Genomic DNA, 24,432 nt, shown 5'->3' with positions numbered 1-24,432 from the left:
TTCTGGTTATTGTGTCACCCACCTTTTATACCACTATCTCCTTTACCACTGCTATGTATGGCGTGGCACAAGATGCCACGGCTAGAGTTTGCTGGCTGTTTTTAATACTATATTGAACCACTCCCCAATCAGCCCTCTAAGGCATTGCACCATGTGGCTTCAGTGGGCAAAATACTCCATTTACACAGGCCAAAGTGGTTGGCCTGACAACGTTATTAGTTCTGGAGGCCTGGTGTACCTCCACCTTCTACCAGAAGTTACTACTGCATTGGAAAGCACCCTTTTCTTGTAGCAGGAGAACTGTCATGCAGCATTTTCTCTGCTGCCCCTCCAGTGTCACGTTTGCTTAGTGAACCCAGGGATAGAGGTAGGCACAGCCTTTTTGCAAGTATGTCACCCTTAAACAAAGGCTGTTAATCTAAGCAAGGCAGCAATGAATGGGCTGAATAACACCCCTTCTTCAGTTTTAACATCCCTTCAAGAAATTGGGCTGACATCCCTTCACTTTCTCTCTGCTACAGAATCTGCCTGCATATGTTTGGGCTGGAGCAGTTAGGAATCTATCACAATGATCATCCCCCCCCCCACACACACTATTTTTGAGGTATTACTTCATAATTTTCTACTACATACACTTATTGCACATAAGTTATTAGGAAAGGTGTAGTCTCAAGGGCTGTGCAAAAATAACCTTTCTCATTCCTTGATAGTCCTGAGCTGAAATATACATCTGTTACGAAAAACAGATAACCAAACTTCATTATTTCAAGATGTGGGGTCTGTATAAAGTGCAGCTGCCAATTTAATTTGTTAATGTATTCTTCCATCTCACAAAGAAATCAGTTTCCTTGTCCTCAAACTTCACCACTCCAAGAAAAATTAATCTTGCACATGAATTAAAGTCGACATCAGGGCAGGAAGTAGCTGAGACGCTGGGAGACTGTTTTACAGCCCTGAGCAGAGAAAAGCCTTTCCTCCTTTGGTAGGTAAACCATGCCTTGTGCTACTTCGTCCAATACAGCGTCAGTGATATCTGTTACCCCACGAAGCTGCAAGGCATCCTGGGTGCACAGCTTAACATGCCTGTATTCAAGAGGCAGGAAAGGCACAAAGAAATCTATCAAGTTGTCTGACAGTAGACTGCTGCCAACAAATCCACCTGAAATAATAAAACAGTAAAATTAAAAACAGATTTTGTTTCTTAAATTAAATGTACTCATCTGCTCAAATTACAAGCAACTCCACTCCAGTTCACTTATGCCTGCACATCTGGTAATACAGCATGGCACCAATATGGAAAGAGTTATTACATAAACTGCAAACATAACAAAAAGTAATCAGTTACGTATGTCCTAGCTTTGTAGTACCCCTCTAAGTTGTGTCTATGTTTGTAATAGGAAGATAGAATTTGGTAGTTTACCAAACAGAGGCAGAAAGACATACAAGAAAATTTATGCTTTTCTCCCCATCTTTTGGGTTTTTAATACCCTGACGGGAATGGGCTCCATTCCCAACTCAAAGTATGGTTAAAGTTCAAGAAATTAATATTGTTTCACTCTTTGATGTCAGCCAGAAGTGCTCTTCACAGCACAGACAGTGTACCCAGTTATGATTCCTTTTGCAGTTCATACAGTTGCATGTATCGGTAACATATCTAAATACAATTGTAGATTCTTTTTCATAAGACTCGTTGCTCCTACTACTATTGGAAGGGTCTATATTATATATTCGAAGTTTCAAAACTTCGAATCCCATATGTTTGACAACATATGATCGAAGTTTGAAACTTCGAATATATAATAAAACATCAAAAAAAAAAAAAAAACAATGCTCCGAGCAGGGGGGCAAGCCCCCTTGCACCCCCCCACACCCCCCCTACTTAAATACACCAACTCCGAGATCGCACTTCAATGCAGAAAAGGGAAATTCTCCCATTCTTTACATTTAACCTTCTAACTTTTCAAAGTTTGATCATATGGTGTCGCCAATATGACATTCGAACTTTGAAAAGTTCGTTCATGTAATAGGAACCCTATTGGAACTGTCTGGGTATCTTTCTTCCACATTGCTCTCGTTTCTGCCTACAGATCTTGATAGTTTATAACTGTGTCACTCTGTACGCAAGTCACTGGGTGTAGCAATTTCAAAGATCAATGCTACTTTTGTCTTCTTTTCATGGACCACTATATCTGTTTTTTTCACATCTATCTTTCGAACTGTTGGTAAGGTGTGATCCTATGTGATGTAGACCACCATTTTCTATGACGCTTTGTGGCTCATGTTTCCAGTGTTTTTCAGCTACTTCAACATTATAGTATTTGCACAATCCCCAGTGCAACAGTCTTGCCACATTATTATTCCTTTCAGTATACAGTCCTTCTGACATTAGTATGGTCACAACCAGCAACAAGGTGTGCAACTGTTTCCAATTCTGTTTTACAAAACCTACATTTGTCTGTTTCTCCCACATGTTCAATGGACTTAAACAAATGTGTATGTAGTCATCTGTCTTGGGCTGCCAATATTAACCTTTTATCTTTTAGTTTGAATTTGCCTCTCCTTAAACATTAATGTGTTCGATCCTGATCAACATGAGGTTGTTCCGGGAGTTTTCTATACTTGCAATTTTATGCATTTTCCACATTTCTTGCCATCTCATCTGCTCCTTCACCTTATATTCTTTCTTTTGTTTTTTGGCACATTCAGTTGCTGCCTAATTTTTATCTACTTCTGGTTTGATTTCCATTCCTGCTTGACACTGATATGCTAACTAAGCAGGGAAGTCATCTTAGATTTATTCTCCTCATGTTTCAAAACTTTTACTATGTTTGGATCTTGTGAGGTCAGTAGATATGTATGCAGTCCCATGATTGTAGATCTAGACATGTAATCAACTTCAAGGAGGCCCATACCTCCTTCAGAATGGGGAATATATAATCTTGGCATGCACTGATTTTTATAAATCATCTGGTGAGCATGAAGCATCCTTCTTGTTTTCCTATCTAATCTATCCAACACCTTTGGCGGCCAGTCAATCACTCCAAAACTTAAGTTAGGACAGGAAGAGCAAACTGATTTACAGCCTAAATTTTGTTCCTAGATGTCAACACTGTTTTCAGGGTTAATTTAAGTCTTCTAAAATATTCTAAAATATTCCTTATTGAGTTTTATTCATATATGTTCATGTTTTATTGGTGATCCTTCATCAGTTATTAAGTATTTATACATTCCCTCTTGCTCAAGTTCTTTTATACCACATTCCTGTCCCAAACTGATGTTTTCTTGGTGCTGCGGTTTTCCTGCTTTAAACGATGCTTCTGCACATGTATGAAGACCAAAGAACATTCTTATATCATCTGAAAAAGTTTTGACAACTTGCAGTTGTGCTTTCAGTTCCTCATCTGATGAGCTATACAGTTTAAATCATCGACAAAGAGAAGATGAGAATCTCTGCACTTTGTTGGTTTCTGGGAGCCAAATTATAGCCATGACCTAATCTGTTATGCAGACAGCTTAATGGGTTAAGGGCAAGGCAAAACAGCAACGGTGACAGAGTCACCCTGGAATATCCTCCTTTGCTGCCAGGTGATCGTTTGATTGCTCTGTGTGTATGGAATGCATGGCAACAGAAAGAGTACAGTTGTGTACACTTACCATAAATGTAGATGTTCGAGTGTATTCACTGTTGCAGTCATCACATTTGGGTTATCTGCTTGCAGTAGCCCTCAGTCAGCCTGATTAACAGTCTTGAATCCTGCTTCAGTTGCTGTCCCTTCTTTCATGACGCCAGGTCATCAGGGGTATAAAACATGCAGCCGACGCCATTACATCAGTTTTTATTGCCCCAGATGTCAGGTGCTCCCCTAATAGGGAGCAATTAAATCTATAAATATACAAGGTTATACCTCCAACAAAAAAGCAAATACACCAAAAAGCTTTTGAGCATAGTAAAGTAGAGTAGAGGTATAGCCAAAAGAAGAAAGGGAGCTGGAGAGAGGGTAAAGTACAGATGTCCTTCAAGGATGCATCTGCAGTCCTAACATATGGGTTGTCCTGCCTCAGGCAGCCCTTCGGTCGGCCGGATTCCAAAGTCTGGGTCTGGCCTCGTCTGATGTCGCACTTCACCCGACGTCATAGCTGCTGGGGTATAAAGGCATCAGCCGACGCCATTTTCCTCTGTCTTTCTTACCGCGCGGTGCCCGAAGCAGAAGCTGTTCGCAAGTGCCGGTCAGTCAGATCCAGAGATTTCTACTCCTCCAGAGCACAGAGAGGCAGAAATAGACGCCCAAGAGGCAGAGGTCAATCTAGGGGTGCCTACAGGGGACGTCAGTGGCAACCTGCCAACCAGAGAAGTGCTGCCACAGATTCAACTACAACCACTTCCACAGGACAGACACAATGACTTGGCTCTGGTTCCGCCTACCAGGGAACAACTGGAAGCACCCTTGGGCGGAAAGCTAGCCTTATTTTCCGACAACTGGCATTGCATTACAGGAGACAAATGGACTTTACAAACAATAGACAAGGGCTACAGGTTTCACTTCCACACTCTACCAAAAAAGAGAGGAATGCCAAACCTACCACCAAGCCAAAAACAGAGGCTCAAAGACAAATCAACAACTTACTAAGGATGAGAGCTATAGAAAAGGTACCACCTATGGAACAAGGCCAAGGATTTTACTCCAGGCTATTCCTTGTACCAAGAAAAGAAAATCAATGGAGACCTATTCTCGACTTGTCCGCACTGAACACATACCTCATTGTTCCAAAATTCAAAATGCTGACCCTCCAGCAACTTCTTCCCATGCTGGGCAAGGAGTCTTGGCTGGTGACTCTAGATCTCAAGGAGGCATACCTGCACGTCCCTATACGACCAGATTGCAGAAGACACCTCAGATTTCTTGCAGGATCAGAGCATTATCAATTCTCAGCATTGCCCTTTGGCTTATCTACTGCGCCCAGAGTATTCACGAAATGCCTGGCATCAGTAATTGCTCACTGCAGGCTTCAGGGAATTCAAATTTACCCATACCTGGACGACTGCCTAATACAAGCGGACAACAGGACAAAATTAACAAAAGATTTGGAAAATGTCATACAACTGTTGCAAGCCTTGGGATACACAGTCAACATGCAAAAGTCAAGACTAGTACCATCCCAAAGGATAACATTTTTGGGTGGGTGCAGAACTGGATACATCAACTCAGATGGCTTTTCTCACAGAAGAAAAACAAAAGCAACTACCAGTCTACTTCATGACATTAACAACACAAACTCAGCTTACTGCAAGGAAAGTCCTGCAAGCCCTGGGTTACATGGCATCCTGCATAATATTGATTCCGCATGCCAGGCTGCATATGAGAAAGTTGCAATGGTACCTAAGGAATGTATGGTCTCAACACAAGCACAGTCTAGAAGCCCAGATTCCAATAATTCCATGCCTGAAACAAGAATTCCTGTGGTGGGCTCAGGCCTGTCAGTTGAACAGAGGATTGCCTTTCCACAAACCACATCCAAGCCAGACCATCACCACAGACGCCTCAGACCTAGGCTGGGGGCACACATAGTGGACAAGTGTATACAAGGCCTATGGACCCAAGACCAGCTGAATCTACACATAAATCTAAAGGAGATGCTGGCAGTGAAACATGCAATCCAGGCATTCAGACCACTCCTTCAACAAGGTCACCTGCTGATAAGGACGGACAATACCACAGTCATGTGGTACATCAACAAACAGGGAGGTACACACTCATATCCTCTATGCCGGATGGCAATGGACCTGTGGAATTTGGCCCTGAATCTCAACATTCAACTACAGGCCAGATTTGTACCAGGAAAAGAAAATTCACTAGCAGACACCTTAAGCAGAACTACCACGGATGCTCGCGAATGGATGCTGCATCCAGATATCTTCAAAACCATAACAAAGAAATGGGGAATGCCAGAGATAGACCTGTTCGCCTCCCACACAACCACCAATTGAAGAAATTCTGCACAAGAGCATACCACCCACTTGCCTGGAGGGTGGACTCCCTTTCCTTCAGCTGGAAAAACCTGACAGCATATGCATTTCCACCTCTTCCTTTGATGTACAAAGTCCTACTGAAGATCAGAGAGGATCAGCCAAGGGTAATCCTGATAGCTCCAGACTGGCCAAGGCAACATTGGTACCCGCTACTGAGAAGCATGTCTCGGACACACTCATGGCCTCTACCTCTATGTCCCTTACTTCTAACACAGAACAACTACAAGATCCTGCATCCAAACTTGAAAACACTGCAGCTAGCTGCTTGGAATATTGCATAAAACAAAATAAACCAGATTTATCTCAGAGGGTTAAGGACATTATCCTGGAGGCACGCAGACCCTCCACAAGGAAAACTTATTCAGCCAAATGGAAAAGATACCTCATTTGGAGTGCAGCAAAGGGAGACAATGTCTCATTGGCAAACATAGCACACATTCTGGAATACTTAGCAGAACTGTTCCACAATGGCCTGTCCTACTCCTCCATTAAGATTCATGCATCAGCAATTTCAGCAGAATACAACATGGATCCTCCTGTCTTCTCTCATCCTCTACTCAGGCAGTTCTTGAGAGGAATCAAAAATGTAAAGCCTCCAAGGAAACCACCTTTACCTACATGGGATCTCAACTTTGTGCTGGAAAAGTTAACACTTCCCCTTTGAACCAGCAGCAACAGCAGACTTACAGTTCTTATCTTGGAAAACTGCTTTTCTGCTAGCAATCACTTCAGCAAGAAGGGTATCTGAGTTACAGGCATTAATGGCAGTACAGCCCTTCCTTATTTTCCATCAGTATAGAGTGTCTCTGAGAACTAACCCTACTTTTATGCCAAAAGTGGTCTCCAGAGTATCACTGAACCAAGCGATTCATTTACCTACATTCTTCCCCAACCCACAGAACAGGGGGGAAAGACTACTACATATCTTGGATGTGCACAGACAATTACGCTACTACCTGGACAGAACTAAGACCAACAGAAAAACTGACCAGCTTCTGGTAGCATATGCAACAGGAATACAAGGAAAAGCAATTTCAAAACAGACAAACTCAAAATGGATAGGAAATTGCATTAGATTTTGCTACTTCTTTCATGGAAAGACAACTCCTGAAAACATCAGGCCTCACTCCACAAGAGCTACAGCCACCACTACAGCTTTCCTACGAGGAGTGGCTACCAAAGACATTTTAGAAGCTGCTACTTGGAGCTCCGTGCATACATTTGCCAAGCATTATAATCTTCCTTTATACTCCAGATCCCGAGCAGGTTTTGCAACTGCTGTTTTGCAAGGGATCTTAACTACACCATCTTTATCTTAGTGCCTCCTCCCCCAGTTTGGCTATGGTATTCTACCCATATGTTAGGACTGCAGATGCATCCTTGAAGGACATAGTACAGTTTTGTACCTACCATAAATGTAGATGTCCGATAGGTATGCATCTGCAGTCAGGATTACCCACCCTCCTTCCCCTCTGTGGTATTCCTAGGGTACTTACTCCTCTTTTAGCTAGCTGGGGGAATCTATTATGGTGTATTTGTTTGTATATATGTATATATATATATATATATATATATATATATATATATATATTTTTTTTTTTTTTGCTCTCTACTGTTTGGAATTATTTGCATTTATCCAAATTTAGCCTTCCTAGAGGACACCTGGCATCTGGGGCAAGAAACACTGAGGAAAATGGCATCGGCTGATGCCTTTATACCCCAGCAGCTATGACGTTGGGTGAAGTGCGACATCAGCTGAGGCCAGACCCAGACTTTGGAATCCGGCCGACCGAAGGGCTGCCTGAGGCAGGACAACCCATATGTCAGGACTGCAGATGCACACCTCTCGGACATCTACATTTATGGTAGGTACAAAACTGTACTTTGTGTACCTACCATAAATGTAGATGTTTGAGCGTATTCACTGTTGCAGTCATTACACTTGGGTTATCCTGCTGGCAGGCTACCCGCAGTCGGCCAGAGTTCCAAAGTCTAGGACTGGCGTCGGTTGCTGTTGCCTCTTCCCTGACGTCAGTGCGTCAGGGGTATAAAAAATGCAATTGACGCCATTTTCTTCAGTTTTTCTTGCCCCAGATGTCAGGTGCCCCCTGATACGAAGGCTGAAAAGAATAAATTATGCCAAAAAGCATGCATGTACTAATATAAACATTTCCTTCATCTACAAGCAAATACACCACATAGGTTGTATAGAGTTGAGAAGTACAGAAAAGTCCCAGCAATGAAAAAGGGGGATGGTGGGAGGGTAACCTGGACTGCAACAGTGAATACACTCGAACATCTACATTTATGGTAGGTACACAACTGTACTATGTTCATCGTGTTTCACTGTTGCAGTCATTACATTTGGGTTGAATCCCATAGCTGAGGTTGGGCGGCTGGGTCTAAATAGGATTAGGAAAGGCTACCAGGACCTGCAGAACCGCAGTGACAAAGCCTGCTCTGGATTTAGAGTAGAGAGGTAAGTGGTAGTGCTTAGTGAAAGTGTGCACTGAACTCCAGGTTGCAGCTTCTAAAATGTCTTTGGTTGGTACTCCTCTGAGAAAGGCTGCTGAAGTGGCTGCTGCTCTGGTAGAATGTGGCCTAATGCCCTTAGGCACTGATTTGCCATATTGTGCATAACAGAAGCGAATGCAGTGTCCTATCCATTTTGAAATTGTCTGTTTTGTGATAGGCTTTCCTTGTGATCCTGCAGCATAGGCTACAAACAGTTGCTCAGTTTTTCTGAAAGCTTTTGTTTTGTCCAAGTAGAATCGCAGCTGTCTGTATATGTCCAAAGCGTGCAGAAGTCTCTCCCCTTTATTCTGGGGGTTTGGGTGGAAAGTTGGTAAATTAATGGTTTGGTTAAGAGCGACATTGGAAACCACCTTAGGCATGAATGTTGGGTTTGTCCTATGAGAAACCCTGTCCTGGTGAAAAATGATGAAAGGTTCCACAGCCATTAATGCCTGTAACTCTGAGACTCTTCTTGCTGGAGTTATTGCTAGGAGCAGAGCCATTTTCCATGATAAGAATTTTATATCAGCTGTGCTGGCTGGTTCAAAAGGAGGCAGTGTGAGCTTTTCTAAAACAAAATTGAGATCCCAAGTTGGTATTGGTGCTCTCCTTGGGGGTCTTATGTTTTTTGCCCCTCTGAGGTACTGTCTTAGTAGAGGATGTGAAAAAATAGGAGGTTCCGTATTGTAATGAGCTGAAATGGCAGAGGCGTGGATCTTAACTGATGAGACGGATAGGCCTTTGTCCAGCATCTCAGTTAGGTATTGTAGAATCTGAGGTATATTTGGAACATGTGGTTCGATCCCTTGTGCCTGGTTCCAAGCACAGCATCTTTTCCATTTTTCTGCATAAGATTTCCTAGTGCTGGGCCTCCTGGCTCCTAAAATAACATCCATAACAGCTTTAAAGAGAGGTGCAGTCTGAGTGGCTACATTATCTGCCATGCTGCTAGATTTAAGGTTCTGAGTTGACTGTGCAAAATCTGATTGTTTTGTTGAGTTAGAAGATGAGGAATTTGAGGTAAAGGCCAGGCTGGGCCTTGAGACAAGCTCTTTAGGATTTGGTACCAGTGCTGGCGTGGCCAGTCTGGGGCAATCAGGATCATCTTTGGCCTCTCTTATAGGTTCATAGGTTCATACTAGGCTATCTGCCCTAGGGCATTTATAAGCCTAGCCAGAGCGTGTTTGGCTTTCACCACCCATTTTAAATTAATTTTGCTATGCTCTTTTTCGAGGTTAGTATACTGTGCCTCTATCTAACAGTGACACAGAAGTGATACCTGGGGTAAACCTACAATCTCACATCCAGTCATCAAGATTCCTCTTGAAGAGAGTCAATGAGGTACTCTGCCTAACCTGGACTGGGATTTTATTCCAGAGTGAAGGCAGCCTCTGGGTTATGAATCTGTCCCTCCAGCATGTCCTATTTATTTCAGTGCTGAGGTTCAAGTCTCTCGAGCACGTAGCTCGATGAGATTTGGATTTTCTGAGGTGCAGCGTGTCCATTAATTCCGGGTTGGACATGGCTTTATACTTCAGGCACAGATCGCCTCTGAGCAGGCGGTATGCCACTGAGTAGAGCTGGAGTTTCTTTAACCGGGCAGCATATGGCATCTGTTTGAGCCCTTTGATCCTCTTGGTGAGGTACTTTTGGGGTCTTTCCAGTTGCTGCAGGTGTCTGGTAAGGTACATCCCAAAAGGGGCATTGTACTCAATTATGGGCCTGATGAGGGATGAGTAAAGAGGCACGATGACCTCCCCTGATCTAGATGCGAATCCCTTCATGATTAGGTGGGCTATATAAAATGTTTTTCTAACCACTTTGGCCACGTGGTTGTCAAATGAGAGATTGCTATCAACTTGGGTCCCCAGGTCCCTAATTACTTCTACTGTACTTAATGGATTACCACCTATGTGGTAATTTGTGGGAACTTTGTTTTTGCCAAAGGGGATGACTATACACTTTTTGGCGTTTAGCTTGAGGCCATGGCTCTGGCACCAGTTGTTTGTTTCTATGAGGCCCTTTTGGAGGATGCTTGTGTCGGCTGGAGAGTCGATTATGGTGCCCAGTTTGCAGTCATCTGCGAACTTGGTCAGCCACAGTCCTTCCATGTTGGCCTGTACCTCCGAGAAATATATACCGAACAAGAGAGGTCCCAGGACTGTGCCTTGTGGGACACCACTTGTAACTGGTTTGGAGTCTGACATGGTTCCAGCAATTCTAACCATGTGGGTTCTGTCCTTGAGCCAGTTTGCAACCCATCTAGTGACATAGGGGTTTATATTTAAGCTGGTGAGCTTATCTATAATGCCAGAGTGGGGTATTGTATTGGAGGCTTTTGCGAGGTCAAGGTAGGCTGTGTGGACCACCTTCCCCTCGTCAATGGCCTTGGTGACTGTTTCAAAGAAATCAACCAGGTTTAAGAGGCAGGATCTGTCCTTAACAAAGCCGAACTGGGTAGGATCCAGTGTCTGTAGGTCCCCAATATCTTTATTTATGAGGTCCATGATGATCCTTCCCATAGCTTTGCAGACCAAGCTAGTCAGGCTTATGGGGCGATAGTTTCCAGGATCCGTTGAGGCAACACCTTTGTGGTGAGGGACCACTGTTGCTGTACGCAACTCTTTGGGTACATATCCTGTAGTCAGGCTGAGATTGAACAGTAGTTTTATGTTTGGGTTTAGCTCTTCTTGGAGTTCATGTAGGATGCAGCCCGGGACACCGTCTGGTACCATTGATGCTGTGTTTTTTGCTTTGGAGAGGGCAGCTCTTACCTAAGCATCTGAGATGTCAGGGGGGCAGCACTCTGCTGGGATAGATATTTGCCCTTTTGGTGTGGGGGTTTGCTGAACCTGTCAGCTAGGATGTTGGCAATGTCTGTGGGTTCGGTGTATTTTTTGTCATTTTGGACTAATTCTGAGCATATCTGGGAATTCCCACCCAGGTTCCTAACATAACTAAAGAAAGCCTTGTGATTATCCTTAGTGTCCTGTGCAATTTTTCTCTCGAAGCTGGCCTTAGAGGATTTTATGAGTGCCCGTAGTTTTTTGCTAATACTAATCAGAGATGCCTTCCCTTTTTGGGATTTTGCTCTATCATGTAGTAGCTTCCTCCTTCTATTGTATAGTTTGTTTATGGCTGGGGTCCACCAGACAGGACGTCTGCCTTTGGAGGATTGGGTCTTGGTTTTATTTGGGATTGCATGATCCATGCATTCCTGAAGGTGTTCATAGAATGCGTTTATAAAGGATCCTGCGGTCTGGGCAGATTTTCCACAGGCCCGGGGGCTTTGAAGGATTCCACCTCGGTTTTGAGGAGTGTGAAATTTGCTTTAGAGAAGTTTTTTACTGTGGTTTTCAGGGCAGGGGGTGGAGTCGGGATGTGAATATCCAGTGAGATTAGTTTATGGTCTGATCTTACCAGTGAGGGATACACTTCTGGTCTGGAGCATAGAGTCCCCATGTTGGTGATGATCAGGTCCAGTATGTTTTCCCCTCTTGTGGGAGTGGTAACAAGTTGTTGCATTTGAGTTTATAAATTCTAGGAACCTTTGGGCTAGGGTGTTGGAGCTAGAGTAATGCTCCCAGTCTATGTTTGGGTAGTTGAAGTCGCCCAATATAATGGTGTTTGGAGAGACCTTCATATTTTCCAGTGTTCTCAGGAAGGCAGAGTGGGGTTCCTGGGTTTGGGAGGGTGGTCTGTAGCAGGCTATAAATTGGAAGGCAGTTTTACCCACTGTTAGTTGCACATGGATAGTCTCTGATGCTTCGTGCTGTGCCACCAACCTGGAGGTGTGGGTATCTTTGACGTATATTGATACTCCCCCTCCTTTTGTGGTACGGTCCACATTTTGGGGCTGAAAAGCATGGTATGAGGTATAACCTGGTAGTGCTGGGGTGCTCTCGGGAGCCTTGAACCAGGTTTCTGTTACTGGACAGATATCAATGTTCTCCATGCTAAGGAGGGTTTCGAGTGCGTGCATCTTGAGGTTTAGACCTCTGACGTTGAGTAGCATTACTCTTAGTTTCTTATCCCTTGTGATACCTATGGAGGTGGGTTTGTCTTTTGAGCCTTGCCTAAAAAAGGCACTATGGGGGTAGCAAGAGCCTTTGCCAATATCCGAAAGCCCAGGGGTGACAGGTGCAAGCCGTCCCTAGCGAAGCATCGTGGCTTGTCGAGCATGTCATCCCAGGCTGACCGGCATTGGATCCCCTTTGAATGACACCAATACTTAAACCAATTGTTGAAATTGATCATCTTGTCTTCATATTGTGGCATCATTCTTGGTGAGGGTAAGATGCTACTCAAGGTCAGGGTCATACCGGCCTGGGCTACATGCTCAGAGACCTCCTCTATGTCTCTTTTCATGTAGTCCAGGGAGGTACATCTCAGGTCATTCACACCAGCATGGACAATGACTGAGTCATATTTGTACTTGCCTTGGAGTGACCTGAGTGCTTGTGTTATGTGGCGGATCCTAGCGCCCAACAGGCAGCTCACCGTGACCTTCTCCTTGTTCAGCCTGGTGGGCGGGACGTCAGTGTGCCTGACGATAGAGTCACCTATTACAAGTGTATCAGGTGTGTTGTTTAGCCTTAAGGGCTGTGACTGTTCGGCACACTGGCTTTGTGAGCTATGTGTTGCATGTGTTTTGTTTTGGGGTAGCGGTGCTTGGATGTCTGCTTTGGAGGTCTCTGCTGCTTAGGCAGATTTTTATTTAGAGCCTCCGAGTATGTTTTTGTGTGTTTATGTGTTTGGTTTGCTGTCGTGGTAGGTCTATGTGAGACTGGAATTGTAGTGAGTGTGGTTTCCTTCTCCTCCTGACTGGTTTCGCCAGTACTGAGTTGAGAGAGCTTAGCCTCCAGTTTGGCTATATGGTTACATCTCTCACATGTGTTGGAATTTGTTGGGAGGAGGAGAGGGTTGTCTGTGTACATGAGGCAGTTGTAACAGTGCCTCAAGATTCCCAGATTCACCAGCTGGACCGGAGAGGAGATTGACAACTGACCTTTGGACATGCTAGAATAGTATTGGGAATTCCTTTATAATTGAAAAAAAGGGCCAATGGGGAACAAGGTACTCAAGGGGAGTTTGTGAGGGTGTAGTGCTTTTAATATTTTAGTGCTGACTTATATAATTGCTTTAGTGAGCAAGTGCCAGGTAACTTAAATGCAATGTGTTACAGGTAACTTAAATGCAAAAACGACAAACAGTAACTTTCTTTCAAGTGAAACAAGGAAATAAGTACAGTAAGCAATGCAGATATCACTAGGGATCCACAGAAGCACTCAAAAGCCGCGTTTTAGGTGGAATTAGCATTTCAGGGAAATAACAAGCAAACAAACAACAAGCATACAAATAAAGCTAGATTCAGCAGGCCTGGATCTAGTCTATGCTACAGCAAACAAGGTGTACCAATTTCAGTAAGAAGCAGTTCAAATATGCAGGCACTATAAGCCTTTAACCAGACATTCCCAGCTCAGAATGGCAGAATCCAGCCTCTCCTCCCACAAGAGTGCAGACCACGAACCTTCTTAATGTAAAATAACTGGCCTGAAGCCCAAGTGTTTAAACCAGAATTAATACACTTTTAGAATAACAGACACTGAGCCCTCAATCAGCAGTTCCCAACTTAGAAGGATGTAAGCTACCTGTTCTGCCACTACAGTGCAGACCACAAACCTTCTTAATGTAAAACAACTGGCCTGAAGCCCAAGTGCTTAAACCAGAATTAATACACTTTTAGAATAACAGACACTGAGCCCTCAATCAGCAGTTCCCAACTTAGAAGGATGAAAGCTACCTGTCCTGCCACCACAGTGCAGGCCACAAACCTTCCTAATGTAAAACAACTGGTCTGAAGCCCAAGTGCTTAATCCAAAAGACTTAGAATGATAGCTACACTTAAGTTACTACCAAGCAGTAATAAGTACAATTGAATACTTTAAAGAATGCCTGGATTAGTGCTCAAGTTATACAAACAAAGCTAGATTCAGCAGGCCTGGATCTAGTCTATGCTACAGCAAACAAGGGGTACCAATTTCAGTAAGAAGCAGTTCAGATATGCAGGCACTATAAGCCTTTAACCAGAAATTTCCAGCTAGAAGGACAGAGTCCAGCCTCTCCTCCCACAAGAGTGCAGACCACAAACCTTCCTAATATAAAACAACTGGTCTGAAGCCCAAGTTGTCTGACTTTTAGGAGCACCTTGGTAAGAAGAGGTAGTGGAGGGAAGGCATAAACGGTCAGGGTTTTCCAGCTGAATGATAGAGCATCCACTTTCCATGCTTGAGAGTGATAGGTTATTGTGCAGAATTTCTGTAGTTGGCAATTGTGAGGGGAGGCAAAAAGATGTATGTCTGGGCGTCCCCATTTCCTTGTTATCATGCTGAACACCTGTGGATTTAGTTTCCATTCGTGCGGATCCATGAGATTTCTGCATAGTTCGTCTGCCAGTGTATTTTTTGTTCCTTGCAGGAATTGTGCCTGCAGATGTACTTGATAGGTCAGTGCTGTGTAACAGAAAGTCATGGCTTGCCTGCATAGCGGGTAGGAATGTGTGCCCCCTTGCTTGTTTATGTACCACATAATAGTGGTATTGTCTGTCTTTATTAATAGTTGTCCTGGATGTAGTAGGTCCTTGAAAGCTGTCATGGCATTCTGTACAGCTAGCATCTCTTTTTGATTGAAGATGCATTTGTTCCTTGGGCCATGTGCCCTGAATACATTTTCCTGCCATATGCGCCCCCCAAGCATAATCCGATGCATCCGTTGTTGTTGTTGTCTGCCTGGCTGTGGATAAGGTGAATGGCTGTCCCTTGTTGTGGTGACAGACATGGGACCACCATGAAAACTCAAGTTGTAGGCAGGGAATTAAAGTTATGATTGTTTCCAGGCTGTGACAGTGTTGAGTCCAAACACTCTTTAGATACCATTGTAGTTTCCTCATATGCAGTCTTGCGTATGGAATTAGTAGAATGCAGGATGCCATGAAGCCCAGGGCCTGCAGAATTTTTCTTGCAGGGAGCTGGGTCTTTGTTGCCATCATTTGAAAGTAATGAGTCAGTTGTCTTTGTTTGTCTGGTGTGAGATAAGCCATCTGGACAGTTGTATTTAAGCTTGCACCCAGGAATATTATCTCTTGAGAGGGCACTAGCTTTGATTTATTTTCGTTTACTGTGTACCCTAGGCAAATTAGTAATCTTTTTACAAACGCCAGATGCTTTAGAAGAATGTTCTTGTTCTCTGCTTGAATAAGGCAGTCGTCCAAGTAGGGATATATTTGAATTCCTTTTTGTCTGCAGAATGCAATTACTGGTGCCAGGCATTTTGTGAATACCCTGGGCGCAGTAGATAATCCAAAGGGCAGTGCAGAGAATTGGTAATGCATTGAGCCAACTATGAATCTGAGGTATCTTCTGCAAGATTGTCTGATTGGGACATGCAGGTATGCCTCCTTGAGGTCCAAAGTAACTAGCCAAGCCTTCTTGCCCAGCATGGGCAGAAGTTGCTGTAGTGTTAACATTTTGAATTTTGGAACATCCAGGAAAGTATTTAGGATTGACAAGTCCAGTATTGGTTTCCAGGCTTTGTCCTTTCTGGGTACTAGGAAAAGTCTTGAGTAAAATCCTTGCCCCTGTTCTTGCTGTGGTACTCGAATAGCTCCCATGTCCATGAGAGCAGCAATTTGTTTTTGTGCTTCTGCCCATTGGTTTTGTGGCAGGTCCGGCATACCTTTTGATTTTTGGAAGGGTGTGAAAGTGGAACCTGTAACCCTGAGAAACAAAATTCAGTACCCATTTGTCCTGGGTGATTATGTGCCAATTGTTTGAGAAAAGTGCTAGCTTGCCCCCTAGGGGTGCTGCCAAAAGATATAAGTGCTTGGCATTTGTAGAGGGAAGTCATTGCGACTGTTTCCTATAAGGTTGTGATTTGTCTTCTCCTCCTTTGGGGGCTGAAGCACCCCATTGTTTAGGTCTGTAGGAAACTTGTGGCTGAGATCTGCCTCTTGGGCGTCTGTATCTGCCTCTTTGTGGCCTGTCTGATACCGATACCGGAAAGGACCAATTTTTTGAAGGCCAGTTTCTGCTAAACCTAGGTGGTTGAACCTGTAAGAAATCCTTTACTGTCTGCACTGATTTTGCTTTATCCTCCATCTTCTTTAACACCTCTTCTGCCTTAGCACCAAACAAAGTATCATGCTGTAGTTGAGCATCCAATAATTTTACTTTAACATGTTCAGGTAAACTTTGTTCTTTCAACCAAGCATGCCTACGAATGACAGAGCCTGTAACTGCGGCTCTACAAGAAGCCTCTAATGAATCAAAACCACATCGAAGAGTATGCTTTCCACGTGTTCAACTGCATGCAATAAATCCTGCATTTCCTTACTGTCAGGACTTTCACAGTTTGTAACCATTTTCTGTTTTAACAAGGACATGAGGTACTGTTGATATTTAAGCATGTGAAACTGGCAATTTAAAGCCCTTATAGCTAAATAGCCGAAGTGTAAACTTTTTTCCCCCCATCTGTCCAGAGCTCTGGAATCCCTATCCGAGGGGACAGGATTTTTAGCAATGGAAGCCTTAACCCCTTTAGGACCCTGAGAAATTGTTTCTGGGTCTGCAGCCGGGTTTTTGTAAAGAAATTTAGGAGAGTCAGGGACCCTGTAGTACCTGTCTGGCTTGACTGGTACAGGGGGTAAAGAATCAGAAGACAGACTGGATTCAGAGAAAACATCATCAACAATATCAAGCACAGGGGGAATAACCAGGGGCCTGTGCTGAGGCAATAAAAGAAAATCTCTGAGCCTTTTCTTGGATTCTGAGTAATCCTAGCTCTCCCAATGGAAATGCTCCCTCATGGTGTGCAGGGTTTCCCCAAAAGGATAATCCTCAGATGGAGAGGCTGAGGGTATAGACTCTTCTGCATCAGAGTCCTCATAGGGAGGGAGAGAATATCCCTGATAAGAAGAGGAATCAGAGGAAATAGAAACCTGGTCAGAGGAATCATAGTCAGTGTCTTGCCTAGGCCTTTTGTCAGGAGGGGGATGGGAACCCCTGATTAAAGTAATTAGGTCTTCGGCCATTTTAAGCATCTGTTTCTTTGGCATGGATGACTGTTCAGGAGAATGCTGTACTTGTTTTCTTGTCTTTAATGGTGTTTTTGACTTTGCCTTGGCTGCTGTAGTGGACTTAATAGTAATAGTAAGCTGTGAAGGTCTGAAAACACCCTCAGAAGCCGATGCCTGCTCAGCGGCTCCGGACCCATCTGAGGGAATAATTTCCGCAGGTTCAATACCTTGAGTTTCCACAGGCCTTGGTGTCTCCACATGGCTGTCAGTTACGGCCTGTGGCTCTGAGGTAGCGGGTGTCAGGGGCTGCGAAAGTGCCTCACTGAGAACCAGCGACTGGCCTAGAAGAGGCTTCGTCGTCAGTTTTGGACCTCGGATGCCTGTCCTTTTCTTTGTCTTTGCGTTTTTTTATAAATTCCGGTCGGTTGTTCCGACGACATTATGTAATTAAACCTTCGGCCAAAGTAATGTAAAGCAAAATCAAAGCGACATTTAACAGTGTGTTTGTTGAATCTAGCACAAAACCGACAACTAGTAACGTCGTGGGCAGGGCCTTGGCAAGGAATACAGTAAGAGTGAAAGTCCTTATGAGGTATTTGCTTCTCACAAGAAATACAATTATTAACTTTTACTGACATCGGTCTGGAGCAAGAAAAAGTTTCCCCAATGGGGTACTTAGCTTTATTGAAGTTGAAGACTTCTGTTCTGAAACTCTATTTCGAAAATCTCAGGAGTCGGCCGACCGGCACTTGCAAACTGCTTTTGCTTCGGGCACCACGCGGCAAGAAAGATTGAAGAAAATGGCGTCGGTTGCATCTTTTATACCCCTGGCGCACTGACGTCAGGGAAGAAGCGACAGCAACCGACGTCAGACCTAGACTTTGGAACTCTGGCCGACTGCGGGTAGACTGCCAGCAGGATAACCCAAGTGTAATGACTGCAACAGTGAAACACGATGAACATCCAGGACTGCAACAGTGAATACATTCGAACATCTACATTTATGGTAAGTGTACACAACTGTACTATGTTCTTCATGTTTCACTGTTGCAGTCATCACATTTGGGTAGATTCCCACAGCTAAGGATGGGAGGAGGAATTTAGATAGCATTAGGACCAGCTATAAGGCCCTGCAAGACTGCAGTGGCAAAGCCAGCTCTGGATTTAGAGAAAATTGGCAGATGGTAATACTTGGTGAAAGTATGCACTGAACTCCAGGTAGCAGCTTCTAGGATGTCCCTGGTAGGGACGCCTCTGAGAAAGGCTGCAGTGGTAGATGCAGCCCTGGTTGAGTGGGGTATGATCCCCAGTGGGATAGGTTTTCCATGGTGCTTGTAGCAGAAATGAATGTAATGGCCTATCCATTTGTAAATGGTTTGCTTTGAAATAGCCTTCCCCTCTGCCCCTGCAGCAAATGCCACCAGCATTTGGTCAGATTTCCTTTGAGGTTTGGTCCTGTCCAAGTAGAACCTAAGTTGTCTGTGCATGTCTAAGGAGTGCAGCTTTGTTCTGTGGGTTAGGAAAGAAGGTTGGTAAATGAATGGACTGATTAAGGGCCACACTGGATACCACCTTGGGCATGAAGGAGGGATTGGTCCTGAGGGACACCCTGTCTGCATGAAAGATGATGAAAGGCTCCACTGCCATGAGGGCCTGTAATTCAGATACCCTTCTTGCTGACGTGATTGCTTAAAGGAAAGCTGTTTTCCAAGAGAGGAATTTTAAATCCGCAGTGGCAGCTGGCTCGAAAGGACGAAGGGTGAGCTTTTCCAATACAAAGTTAAAGTCCCAGGCTGGAGTTGGGGCTCTCCTGGGTGGTCGTAGATTTTTGGCCCCTCTGAGGAACTGCTTAAGCAGTGGATGAGAGAAGAGGGGAGGTTCTGTATTATAATGAGCTGAAATGGCTGAGGCGTGAATTTTGATGGAAGAGAAGGACAGGCCCTTGTGAAGCATCTCAGTTAAGTATTGTAAAATCTGAGGTAAATTGGGCACTGCTGTGCTCATCCCCTGAGACTGGTTCCAGGCAAAGAATCTTTTCCATTTTTCAGCAAAATATTTTCTAGTACTAGGCCTCCTTGCCTCTAAAAGGATATCCATCACTGGTTTAATGAGGGATGGTAAAGGAGAATTTAGGTAATTAGCCAGGCTGCTAGGTTCAGTGTATGAAGCTGAGGGTGCAGAATCTGGTTCTCCTGCTGAGACAATAGGGTAGGAGTCTGAGGCAGGCGCCATGGGGCCAACAGTGACACACTGCACAAGAGGGGGTACCAGTGTTGGCGTGACCAGTCTGGTGTAATCAAAATCGTCCTTGGTTTGTCTTGTTTGATCTTTAGTAGTACTTTGGAGAGCAGAGGCAGAGGAGAAAAGTCATAAACTGATAGGTTTTTCCAGCTGAAGGACAGAGCATCCACTTTCCAAGCTTGTTTGTGAGGAGTCCTTGTGCAAAATTTGTCCAATTGATAGTTGTGGGGGGAGGCAAACAAGTCTATATCTTGGGCTCCCCCATTTGCTTGTCAACATGTTGAAAATCCTTGGTTCCAGCTTCCACTCGTGTGGGTCCATGAGGTTTCTGCTTAGTTCATCTGCCAGTGTATTTAGTTTTCCTGTCAGGAATTGAGCTTGTAGATGCACTTGGTAGCTCAGGGCTGTGTTCCAAAATGCCATGGCTAGTCTGCATAGAGAGTAGGAATGTGTACCCCCCTACTTGTTTATGTACCACATAACAGTGGTGTTGTCCGTCTTTACCATTAATTGTCCTGGAAGAATGTGGTCCTTAAAGGCTGTCAGAGCATGCTGTACAGCTAACATTTCTTTTTGATTGATATACAAGTGCATTTGACTTGGGTTCCATTTGCCCTGAATGCACTTCCCTGCCAGGTGAGCCCCCCATGCATAATCTGATGTGTCTGTTGTTAGGGTTTGGGTGGCAGGGGGTGGTGTGAATGGTAGGCCCTTGTTGTGGTGCCAGGCCTCTGCCCACCAAATAAACTCTAGGCGTAGGCAAGGTATGATAGGAGTAATTGTTTCTAGATCCTGAGAATGTTGACACCATAGGCTTTTTAGATGCCATTGTAGTTTCCTCATATACAGTCTTGCATATGGAATTAGAAGAATGCAGGAGGCCATGGACCCCAAGGTATGTAGTATTTGTCTTGCAGATAGTAGGGTTTTTGTGGCCAATTGTTTGGAGTAGGTTGTCAAATGAATTTGTTTCTCTGGCATGACGAAAGCCATCTGGGAAGTTGTATTCAAGCTAGCTCCCAGGTATACGATTTGTTGACAGGGTACCAGGTGAGATTTCTTTTAGTTTATGGTGTACCCCAGACAAGTTAGCACCCTTTGTACAAAGGCCAGATGATTCAAAAGTATGCCCTGGCTTTCAGCCTGAATTAGACAATCGTCCAAGTATGGATATATTTGAATACATCTTTGCCTGCAGAATGCAATGACTGGAGCTAGGCACTTTGCGAATACCCTGGGCGCAGTAGATAAGCCAAAGGGCAATGCAGAGAACTAGTAGTGACTGTAGCCTGCTTTGAAGTATAGGTATCTTCTGCAAGATTCCCTGATTGGGATGTGCAGGTATGCTTCTTTTAAATCGAGTGTTACCATCCAGGCACCTTTTCCTAGCACAGGAAACAACTGGTGAAGAGTCAGCATCTTGAATTTTGGAATCACCAAAAAGGTGTTTAGAGTAGACAGGTCCAGAATAGGATGCCATGAATTGTCTTTTCTTGTTACCGGGAAAAGTCTGGAGTAGAAACCTTGTCCTTTTTCCTCTTCTGGTACAGTATGAATAGCCTTTATGTTTAAAAGAGAGAGTATTTGCTTTTGAGCCTCTGCCCACTGATTTGGGGGTAGATCTGGCCAACCTTTTGGCGTTGGTAATGTGTGGAATTGAAATCTGTATCCTTGGGACACTATATTTAAAACCCATTTGTCCTGGGTAATGAGTTCCCAGTTTTTGGCCTGCAGATCAATCTTTACCCCTAAAGGAGCATTCAGTTGAGAAGTGCTTGGAAGTTTTAAAATCAAGTCATTGAGACCGTTTTCCATAGGGGGAGTCTTACTACTCCCAGATTTGGAAGCAGAAGCCCCCCACTGCTTAGTCTTGTGTGTAACCTGGGACTGAAACCTGGGATTTCTGTGTCTGGGTTTGGATTGAGAAGGCCTGGAAGGACCAGTTCTTAGAGGGCCAATGCCTACATAAATCTTGGAGACTGAACTTGTAATAAATCTTTAACAGGTTTCACAGATTTAGCTTTATCTTCCATCTTTTTAAGAACTTCCCCAGCTTTGTTGCTAAACAGGCTGTCCTGATTTAAGGGAGCATCCAACAGTTTAGCTTTATCATGATCAGGCAAGGATTGCTCCTTAAGCCAAGCATGCCTTCTGAGTACAGACCCAGTGACAGCAGCCCTGCAAGAGGCCTCTAAAGAATCAAACCCACAAAGCAAAGTATGTTTTCCAACCTGTTCAGCAGAATGCATTAAATCCTGTAATTCCTTATTTTCAGCACAGTCAGGAATCAACATAATTTTCTGTTTAAGCAATCCAATAATATGTTGTTGATACTTTAACATATGAAACTGACAGTTTAAGGCCCTAATGGCCAAGGTTGCAGAAGTGTAAACCTTCTTACCTCATCTATCCAGCGCCCTGGAATCTCTATCAGAAGGGGTAGGGTTTTTGGCAGTAGAGGCCTTAATGCCCTTAGGTCCCTGTGAAATAGTCTCTGGATCCGCAATAGGATTTTTAAAAAGGAACTTGTGACAATCAGGAACCCTGTAATATCTGTCAGGTTTTCTGGGAGCAGGAGGCAAAGAATCAGGGGTCAAAATAGATTCCAAAAAGGCATCATCAACAATGTCTAGTATAGGGGGTATAGCTAAAGGCCTATGCTGAGGCAAGAGTAAGAAATCCCTAAGCCTCTTTTTTGAATCAGAAAAATCCTGGCTTTCCCAACTGAAATGCTCCCTTAGAGTATGTAAGGTTTCACCTAAAGAAAAATCCTCAGGAGGGGGAAGCAGAGGGAATAGAGTCCTCTGCATCAGAATCCTCATAAGTAGATAAATCCAGATAATCAGAAGAATCAGAAAAATCAGAATCCTGGTCAGAAGATTCATAAACAATTTCAGTCCTAGGTCTGTTAGAAGGGGGTGGTTGGCTTCCCCTGATAAAAGTTATAAGATCTTCAGCCATTCTTATAATTTGTTTTTTAGGCATAGAGGCCTGAGCATGCGGCCTGGGCGTCGGTTTTCTAGCATGGTTCGAGGTTTAGGCCTTAAAGAAGAAGGAGACGTTGGTTTAATATGCAAGTTCGTAGGCCTGAATACACCCTCAGAAGCCGGTGCCTGCACAGCGGCTCCGGACCCATCCTAGGTAGAGACATCCGCAGGTTCCACAGTTGAAGCATCTTGCGGCATACCAGACTCCGAATGGGTCTCAGTAGAGGCCTGCAAATAAGAGGTAGCAGGTATCAGGGGATGCGAGAGCGCCTCACTGAGTACCGGCGAACTGGCGACTGGCTTAGGAGAAGCGTCGTTGGCAGCTTTGGACCTAGGCGGCCTGTCTCTGTCTTTATCTTTGCATTTTTTCGGAATTCCGGTAGTCAGATGGCTAATCGACGACATTTCTGGATAATTGAACCGAGAACCGAAATATTTAGAGGCGAAAATATACTGACAACAGATTAAATAAAGCACAAAACCGACAGCAAGGTACATTGTGATCAGGGCCCAGGCAAGGAATACAGTAAGAATGAAAATCTTTGTGAGGTATTTGCTTTCCACAAGAAATGCAATTATTAACTTTTACTGACATCGGTTAGGAGCAAGAAAAAGTTTCCCCAACGGGGTACTTAGCTTTAGTTGAAGACTTCGGTTCTGAAACTCGAAAATGAAAATTTCAGGAGTTGGCTGACCGGCACTTAGAAACTGCTTCTGCTTCGGGCACTGCACAGCAAGAAAGACAGATGTAATGGCGTCGGCTGCATGTTTTATACCCCTGACGACCTGATGTCATGGAAGAAGGGACAGCAACTGATGCAGGACCCAAGACTTTGTTAATCAGGCCAACTGAGGGCTACTGCAAGCAGATAATCCAGATGTGATGACTGCAACAGTGAAACACGAAGAATATCATGTTATTCTATCAAGTTTCTAAGTTTATAAGAGCGATATTTAAAGTCCATTGCTCGATCTCTCTCAGTGTGAGTGTGTTTGTTGTGCAGTAGAGCCACCATTATTTTTCAAAGCTACAGGGAGCCACTGCAGAGGGGTGGAAGAGCCACATGTAGCTCCAGAGCTGCATGTTAGAGACCCTGGTGTAGGATGCATCTTATACATTTTTAAAGCATTCTTTTATCCATGAATGTGGGATACTGTCAAATCCTTTTTTGTAGTCTATCCATGCCACACTTAGATTTTTCCCCCTTTTACAGTTCTCCACTATGGCTTTATTTAAAGGAGTACAACGGGTTTCTTAAACAAATTCCTCAACTTCCCTAACTTTTTCCTCCCTATTTACACCTTCCTCCATAAAAGAACAACAAAGCATAATTTAAAACATTTTAATTCCCCTCACTTTTGTCAAAGAAAGCTACCTTAGCGTACAGGGATTATTTCCGTTTCAAAAGCATTCTCTCGCGTTTTGGTTTAGCTTGCACGAGTCCCCTAATTACTGACGTAATCGCAGCCAGGCAGTGGAAATCTTTTTTTTTTTTTAAGCAGTTCCTCCCAGTGACATCACCACGACCGGCATCAAAGAATCAAACCCACCCATTATGTGATGTCACGGTGCCTTGTCCCTCCCCAGC

At 44.0% G+C, this 24,432-nt stretch overlaps 1 protein-coding gene across 2 annotated transcripts in view; it reads right to left on the bottom strand.

Moving 5' to 3' along the window:
• Positions 1 to 784: 784 nt before the first annotated feature.
• The window catches only part of TOR3A (torsin family 3 member A), a 267,583-nt gene continuing 243,935 nt past the window's right edge, over positions 785 to 24,432 (bottom strand). For both annotated transcript variants that reach the window (XM_044085239.1, XM_044085240.1), the window contains exon 6: positions 785 to 1,159. In XM_044085239.1, coding sequence (XP_043941174.1) covers positions 909 to 1,159 — 251 coding nt within the window. In that variant the 3' untranslated portion in view covers positions 785 to 908. The remainder of the gene's footprint in view (positions 1,160 to 24,432) is intronic.

The sequence above is a fragment of the Protopterus annectens genome, chromosome 10.part0 (assembly GCF_019279795.1).
Source record: "Protopterus annectens isolate FY-2018-M chromosome 10.part0, PAN1.0, whole genome shotgun sequence".
NCBI classification, from domain to species: domain Eukaryota; kingdom Metazoa; phylum Chordata; order Ceratodontiformes; family Protopteridae; genus Protopterus; species Protopterus annectens.
The sequence above is the reverse complement of the archived record's forward strand: the minus strand, read 5'-3'. Positions and strand labels throughout refer to the sequence as shown.